This window comes from Oenanthe melanoleuca, chromosome 1, assembly GCF_029582105.1.
Source record: "Oenanthe melanoleuca isolate GR-GAL-2019-014 chromosome 1, OMel1.0, whole genome shotgun sequence".
NCBI lineage: Eukaryota > Metazoa > Chordata > Aves > Passeriformes > Muscicapidae > Oenanthe > Oenanthe melanoleuca.
The window spans coordinates 24,505,364-24,514,133 of NC_079333.1; the positions used below are offsets into that span (position 1 = coordinate 24,505,364).

The 8,770-nt window shown below is 40.9% G+C and overlaps 1 protein-coding gene across 5 annotated transcripts in view; it reads right to left on the reverse strand.

Moving 5' to 3' along the window:
• Positions 1 to 8,770, reverse strand: part of CD58 (CD58 molecule) — a 37,250-nt gene that overhangs the window by 26,762 nt on the left and 1,718 nt on the right. For all 5 annotated transcript variants that reach the window (XM_056494192.1, XM_056494162.1, XM_056494181.1 and 2 more), the window contains exons 2-3: positions 980 to 1,273; positions 122 to 376 (exon numbers count right to left, since the gene is read on the reverse strand). In XM_056494192.1, coding sequence (XP_056350167.1) covers positions 122 to 376; positions 980 to 1,273 — 549 coding nt within the window. The remainder of the gene's footprint in view (positions 1 to 121; positions 377 to 979; positions 1,274 to 8,770) is intronic.

Sequence of the window (8,770 nt, forward strand, 5' to 3'; positions counted from 1 at the left end):
TGATGCTTTTTACTCTCTTTAAATTCAACTTCCCGGGAAGTCAGGAGAAATCTAACAAAGGCCATGCTACTTCCCAAACAAGTCTCTCAGACCTGTGTTTGTAATATGACACATTTATTACCTTTTTCTTCTGGAAGGCATTGAATCAAAGAGATTTCAGAACTCCTTCCTGTTTGCGAAAATTTTATGATACATGTAGCTTTGGTGGTAGTACCAACATGCTTCAAAGGGATGGAAAGCTCCTGGTTCTGGTAACTGTGTGGCTTGTTACTGAGCTTCCAAGTGTAACTCAGAGACCCCTGGAAACATGCTGTGCAGTTTAATACAAGTTCATCATCACTGGTACTGCAACTTATATTAGGTTCTGGAAGGGAATCTAGAAGGAGAAAACATTCTTTATTATTTTAATTATAAACTATATAGAATTTCAGGAGCAAAAAACGCAGAAGGAGCGTGCAGAGACAAAAGTGTGGGAGTGTGTGCACACAGGCATGAGATAGAAATGTGTTTCTGAAAATGACCTGTAAATCACCTCTTTGTGGTTCTCCTATGCCTAGTCCAAGAGGTTCACCATCCATAGGACAAATAGACACTGGTCACGCATATTTGCCAAAGACTACTAGTAAGGCTGAGTAGATCTGCACAGGATGATGCCACAGATATTCCTGCATGCCTGCAGGAATATCTTTAATAGATACAGAGTGCCTGGGATTACCCAGTCAGCTTGCTCAAAAAGTTTGGCTGTCTACCTGAAAGTGCAGTGTGCCATCTACACACAATTTAGAAGTCATCCCAAGGTGAGTAATGATGGGCACACAAATGAGATTCCACCTTTGAAAATTTGTTCAAAGTGCCTAAGCAACTTAGAGACAAAGAACAGCCCCCTCTGTTTCTGTCTGCTTCCCTGAGAAATGCTCTGTATAGACATTTTAAAGTGAATAGTGGTTCACTTTCTTTATGCGGTTCTTCCAGTACTTACCTAACACATCAAGTTCGAAGTCTAAGTAGTGATCTTTCACAGAATCCCAATACTGTAGCATGTATGTGCCAGCATCATCCTTCTCCAAGTTAAATATAGTCAAGGATCCATTCTCCATAAGTACACTCCTGTTACGGAGAGGATCAAAATATGTCGGTTTGTTTCGCTCTTCCCATTCAGCCACTATATCCTTGTTTTTCTTCCAGACAGGTTCCACTACTTTTTGGTCTATTTGTACTGGAAAAGTAAAATTTTCTCCCACGATACCAACTACATGCATACAGTCGATGTGTGCTATAAGGGGAGGGAAAAAATGAAAAAGTTACTTCAACAATTGTTTGATAAAACACCACTTGACTAATGCTATATGCAACATCAGATACATTCAAATTTAGCTTAGAAGCACATCACAAAGTTGCAAACTAACGTACATATCAGTTAAGAATTACCGAAACCCAGGCTGTCAGCAAAATTGTATGATAGGCATAGCAAAGGAATCCAGTTTCTACATTCCAGTCCCAGGCAGAATAACTGCCCTGATGATCTTCCCTATCCTAAGCCCCTCTATCTTCTGTTCACTTGAATTAGACCTCTTGCCCATGATCTGGTGAAAAATACTAAATGAAGAATTGTCACCACAAAAATCATCTTGTTGTGGAATACCCAGACTGAAGTTTCTGCTGATCAAATAAACTGCAATTTTTTTTTTTTGGTGTTAGTAAAACACACACTTTTGACACAAAACTGATTTCAAAGGACCTGCTCTGAAGTCATGGGGGTATAAGAGATTTCCCTTGAAATGTCACTTAAGTTTATTTCACAGGCAACATATGTGAAACAGCATCCTATCCTCTGAGATCTAGCAGAGCTGTCAGCAAGAATGAAATTGCTTAGAAACCTTCGCTGCTCTCAGTTTTGAGTCAATTACATGCTGCTACAAATGCCCAATCATTCAATATAAATAAATAAAATACAACAGAAGAGAGATTTTCCCTAATTTTCATTGAAAACAGCTACATTTGTGAGAAAAAACAAACAAAAAAAACCCCAAAAATCCTGCTGTGGGGAAGGAATCACAACCTTTAAACTATCAGTATCTCTGTGTCTCTGCTTCAGTCTTTAGCAATCACCTCCCACTCCCAAATATCTCCAAATCTCTAAAACAATTGCAAGATCACTGTCCTAGCAGACAGGAACATAGACAAAAAACACTTTTTTATCGAGCTCAAGTTACATTTGCATTTAGGAATCGATTTTGGTCCACAGTAGCTGGTAACTTTTTACTTCCACGTTGAAGATAGGGCATGCTTAACATACAAGTGAGGTCCCATATTAAGGCAGGATTCCCAATGTGCACCATGTAAAACCTCCCTTTAAACAGTAGCTATGCATGGTAAATATTTCAGACAACTACTCCTCAGGCCAACTAGCTCCAGGTCACAGCTAGTATTCTGGGTTTTATTTTTGTTTTATTTATTCCTAAATGCCATCAGTTTAAAGATCCACCAATTCCTGTATCCTGACAGACAGGATGTCAAACAGGCCTTCCTTTCCCACTGGCAAAGGACAGTGCTCATCAGCTCTTCTACCACACCATAGAAACACAGACTTCCTCTGACAGCAGAGTGAACACAAATAATAGAAACACACTTCCATGTGCTTGGCTAGAGAACTGCACACACATCTTCTCCATGCCCTACTTTTTATGGAATATCCAATTTGTTTGCAATTTATCCATGAAAACACTCTTCTTGCACCACTGGAGTTGCAACTTCTCATTGTCTGCACTTGCATTGTCGCCTATTCCAGGCACAAGAATTGTAGAAGTAATCAGGGTAAGCTATCAACTCCCAAATCTTGTCAACACAACCTACCTGCTTTCTTTGTATTCTGTCCCATTCAAGCAGATTTAAACATTCTGGTTGAGCATCTCATCTCAATGATTTCCAGAAGAAAAAAGAATGCAGAAACTCCAGACTTTGTGTCTGGAGACCACGAGATTTTAAGATGCTGGGTAGGGTGGGATGCTATTTGGATCTAATGAAGCTTGGAGTCTTGTTAGAGATGTTTGTTTCATAAAGACGATTTCCAGGAGCATATATTCCTCAAGAAGTCATCCCTCTTTGCCTAAGGGCCTACAGTACTCCTAGTATGGAGAAAAATACTGCTCTTCCCACTGTGAAATTCTACCTCTCAGTAGCTTTGGCTCACAGAAACAACCACACTGTGGTGGCTTGACATCAGCAGAAGCTAAACCACACTGGCTGTTGACAAGAGCCTTCAGCAAGGACAGCAGCTCTTTGCTGGGCACTAAGAACATGAGCAAGGACAGCCACCACTGCTCAGCCAACCACTTATAACTTTCTACATTTAGGTGTTGATCCAGGTAAACGCTCTATGTCTTCACTCTTTCAGTTAGTCATAAGTGCCAGGCTGGAGTTATGAGAAAAAAATTGATGCTTTTTCAAGCCCAGGAGTGAGACTGAAGGAAAGTAGAGCTGAAAAAAAACCCATTTTATCTCCATGGTTTCTACATGGCATAGCGGGGCATCGCTGTCTTCAGCTCACTCTTCTTGCTGGCTGGTGGAAAAAAGGCTTGGCAGCAAGGAGCTGATGAGCTCCTGCCCAAGGGCATTCAGGCTCCCAGTAGCAGGACAAGGAAAGGTTATTCAAGTATAACAGTCATTTATTCCCACCTTAAAACATCCAATCTCTGGTTTTATTTCCCTGCTTCACTGGTCTAGTGAAAACGCGAAGAAGACTCTTTCAGTGTCGTCAGCTTCCTTCTTTCAAAACAATCATACAGAAATGTTGCATAAGGTCATAACCACACATCTTTGAACTTCTGGAAAAAGCATGTGTCATCACATTTTCTAAATTCTTAAGAAACCCTTCCCCATCTTTTCTACTTCAGTTTGTATGGAAACATATTTCCTATTCCACAGTGGTGAGCAAAGAAGGAGAAGTGACAACCAAACACTCTCAACTCTTTGGAAGGCTAGAGCTGCCTTTTCTTTCATTTCTGTTTTCTTCTCTCTTAATATAACCTATTATTCCAAGATAAAGTTCACACAATAAAATGACGCTGTGCTAAGGCCTCCAGTAGCCTCTACAGAAGCCATCAGACTACCTGCTCCTGTATCTCCTCAAAGCCACTCCAAATTCCTTCTTATGCCAAGTCTTTGTGTTCTTTCCTTCCAGTTAAATCACATGCTCAAAGTGGCACAGATAAAGAGGACCTAACATTGTGTGGGTAAAGCCTATTCTGCAAAACCACCTCACCTTGTCTACATCATCGTCTGCTCCCACTTCTCCAGCAGCCAGACCCACACAACTCAGTGCTGTACTCAAGTTTTAAAGCTCCCCAGACTGATTCTGACTCCTATAGCATTTTAGCAGACTAAAGGTACCCATATTTAGTTCAGACTAAGTAGAACTTAATACTCAGTTTACTAGCAATAAATGCGTCATTACTGTAGTTGTCTACCTGATTTGACTTTCTTCACAATTTTTCATGGCGCTGACATAAAGCCTAGTTATTTTAGAGAACATCTGTCTTGGTAACATCCTAACATAGTAAGCTTAGCCCTTTTTAATGCTATCATTAACATTTTTGGTCTCAAATACCTATTTGAAATGCATATGGGTATATATATATTTTATATATATATATATATATATATAAAATATATATGTATATATATTTTATACAGGCAGCAGCTAGGCTGTCCTATTACTGTTAAGACACTAACATTCCACCTGCTGAAACTGAGTAGAAAAGTCCTTACTAATTAATTTATAGCAAGGAACTATTTACTTCAGGAGTAGGGCCTTCTAAATAGTTGATTTTTCTTTTAATTGTTGTAACTTCCCAACCACCCCTCTCTTCAGCTTTTTTAAAATTTTGAATTTCCCCAGCAACTGTAACCAGCAGACAATTATTTTCCCTCCTAACTCTCAAAACCATCAGGTGCAGAAAACCCTGAAATAAACATTCAGTCCCAGAAGACTGGGACAATATTCGCCAACCATAGTCTTCTTAGGTCCCCCACAGGCCACAAACACTACCCTGTTCCCAAACTCTAGCAAGAAAGCATTTAAACTCATGGCATAAAAGCACAGGCAAAAGCTACAGCCAAGAGAGAGAACACAGATGACAATAAGCTGTAGCAGCAGCCCAGGCTGTTTCAAGGTAAAATCAGATTTGTGCAGGAATGAATGCAAATCCTACATGGACCATCCAAAGCAGAGGTGTTCTCCTGCATACTGCAGCATGTTAACAGATGTGTGTGTTGCTCCCCTGGACAATATAGGGCTACATCTACAGAGCTCTACACATCAGCAAAGGCAGGACCCAAGGGTGGCATGTACCAACAGGTCTGGGTCCCTCCCCAACCACAAAATCCATACCTTCAGTCATACCCCTCAGCAAGTGCCCAACAATAGGCAGCATTCCCATGAAGAGGCTATTCAGTTATTTTTTAATTATGCTGGTGACCAAAAGCATGGGGATGACTTGTTCCTCTTTCTCCCTTTTTTCTCTGCCTGTTCCTGCAGTGAAATAGGGCTGCAGACAGTAAAATCTGCTGACAGACTGTACTTGACACACACCCCCACTCCAACTAGAGAAACAACAATAAAATGCACAGAAAGACTAATTTCTAGATGTGACTCACTGTGGGGACACCAGTGCTCATGCATGGAATGGAGCAGAAGTGAGCAAAACACGGAAGAACGAGAGTAAGAGCATAGAGGAGGGGCAGGCACTGGTCTCTTTTCTGTAGTGGCCAGTGACAGGACCCAAGAGAATGACCTGAAGTTGTGTCAGGGGAGGTTTAGGCTAGATATTAGAAAACAGTTCTTCGCCCAGAGAGTGGTTTGAGCACTGGAACAGGCCAGGGAGGGAGAGGACTGGGAATCACCACTTTTAGCAGTGGTAAACTACAACAGAGGACCATCATGTCCTGCAGATACTGAGTTTTTACAGTCTCTGGGCTTCGCTTTGGGACAGAACTGACTTGCATTTAAGTCTGTCTCAGCCTATGAAAAAAAGCAGCAATTTGAAAGCCCAGAGACATTGGAACTGGTTACCCTGATAATGCATGCCCATCCATGGCGGTGTTCAAGGCCAGTCAGGATAGGGCTCTGAGCTATCTGGTCTAGTGGACAGTGTCCCTGCCCATGACAGAGGGCTGGAACTGGATGATCATTAAGGTCTCCTCCAACTCAAACCATTCTATGGTTCTAAATCCTCTGGTCACTTATTCCCAGCATCCAGACAGCAGCACCTCCTTATGCTGTACAAGCAGTCCTCATGTATGCTCTGTGATCAACAGCACTGAGAAGATAATCTGTCTTGGTAACTCTTTCCTTTAATTAGGTTCATTTTCAGCTAGATCATCTTTGCAGTTCTGTTTATAAAAGATGGCACAAACTGATGCCATAGACATGAACTGTTCCCGACCTGTGGCAACACCAGCTTAAACAGAATCCAAATTACAACCTCTGTCTCTTACAAATCCTGTATCACCCAGCCAGCCCACAGTTGCACTACCCGGAGCATGGCCAATACCTCAGTTCTTATCAAGAATTTTTATGCTGAGGGCAGAGGTTTGGTTTGATTTCTTTTTCTCTGTAAGGAATTTATAACTTCCTCTGTTAATTCAGGAAGATTCAAGAGTAAGGGGACAGGAAAATACAAGCAGGTGTCAGCTTTGCAGTGCTGATAACTGATTTTTTCCAATTTATACTCTTTTAAATTGTGTTTGACATTTCTATTAGCAACACACAAAATAACCACATTCCACAAACAATCTGAATTTGTTAGGAGTCCAGATTTTCCCATACTCATCACAATGTCTTATAGTGTAGTTCCTATGACACCTCTCATGGAGTGAAGAGACACAGAAGAAACATTGAGCAATCCCACTGTTTTTGTGATCAATACAAATGTATAAAGGAGCATATATTTGTGTGCACAGAAAAAAACAAAAAGACAGGAAATTTTAAAATAATAATAATAATAAATAATAATAACAATAATAGCCAGCCCAAACTTGTTGAACTGCCAAATAACACAGACACAAAAAGCCACATTGCGGGAAGTTTGGTTTCTATGCTGGTCACTCTCAGAAGAAGTCTGAATGAAAAATCCTTTTTATCAGTTCTCAGGCTCTCAGTCTATGCTCAGTACTGGTGATGGCAACTTCTGCTTTTAGGTGAATTGAGTTTTCTCAGTTTAACTCAATTTTTATGAAGAAGCTGAATTGAGAAATAAAGCAACCGTAAATGCCAACATACAATGAAAATGGCATTAAGGAGTCTGTCTAAATATGCAAGAACTAGAAGGCAGTAATACTGCATAAAAAAGAGTTGATGCTCAGAACACTGAAAGAGTTGTGTGGCTTTCAGATGAGCCTTACTTCAGATGCAGAATGCTTCTAGATTCTCTAGGTCACATACCCAGCTTACGTCCCATATCCCCTCTGCTTTTGGAGCAGGATCCTGACATAGCTAAAGCAAGTAGAAGTTTGGCTGCCATCTGCCCTGCAACAGAGCATCCACATAGGTGTGGCTTGCACTGTGATCCTCCTGTTGGTGTGGTATTTATTTACTTCCTCCACAGGGAGGATGCAAAGATCTTTCTGTGGGCTCCATCACTAAACTAAGCCACAGATACCACACCGATTTTCTTTCCACCCACATACAACATCCAGGATCCCAAATCTGAACAGAGTTTTGTCTTGAACTTCCAACAACTGAAGAAGCATGCTCTTGGTAGGTCTAAAATCAAAGTCCTCTCATAGCCTTGTGGCGAGGTTTTGTGCTGCAATTGACAAGTCTGAGGTATCATCAGATAAAAATCTCACTTGGCCTGGCATTGTGAAAAGCAGGAATCACTATGTGGCGAGTAGGAACTCTGAAGACATCAAAACTACACCGCAAATTCTGGCTTCCACAGGGGAATGAAGGACATCTCTTCTCTACTCCAGACATTCAGCAATATGACTGGGATTATTACAATGCTTTGAATTTGGATGGAGAAAGGATTCTGGAGCGGAAGGCTGACAAAGGATGAGAATCTACCAACAGCATCCTAGTGTTTAGAATAGGTGTTTGCAAGGCTAGAAACTTGCATGCCAAGTTGAACGGTTACTGATTTACTTCATGCACTTGGGCAGATCAGTCTGACTTTCAGGGACCTGATTTTCACATAGAGAGACGATGGATTATTTTTCCTTATTAAAATTAACATGAAATGTTCATGTATAGTCAACATACACATAGCAACAATAATGCAACTATACAAACAAAACCATGGTGTGAAACCATTCCTATTTAAGTTTAGTGAAAAACAGTAAAGTGTTTGCATTCCTGATCTCCTGCCCTAATCAACCACTTTAGAATCCAAGTTTTACAGAGAAGACAACAGAACTAGCTACGTTTTTCATTAAAGTAGGACATTATGATGCTTGCAGCCACAATTACCCTCTCCAGTTGTCCAAGAACCATCACCTCTTCCTTTCAATTCTGTGCTCTTCAGAACCTGTAATCTTTTATTTCCAGGTAAGTCTATAGCACATGGGCTGAGATGTGCAGAGTAGTAGCAGCATGCCAATTTACATAATGCAAGGTAACAAAGTGCCTTGACTCACAGAAAAAGTTACAAGAAGATGCTCTGGTAATCGTGCCTTAGTCACAGTCATTTAGATCTCTCTGCAAAAGCACTGCAGGTGACCTAAGAAATGGCAGCAAAGACTTAACATGGGCTGACTCATGCAGGTGTGCTTT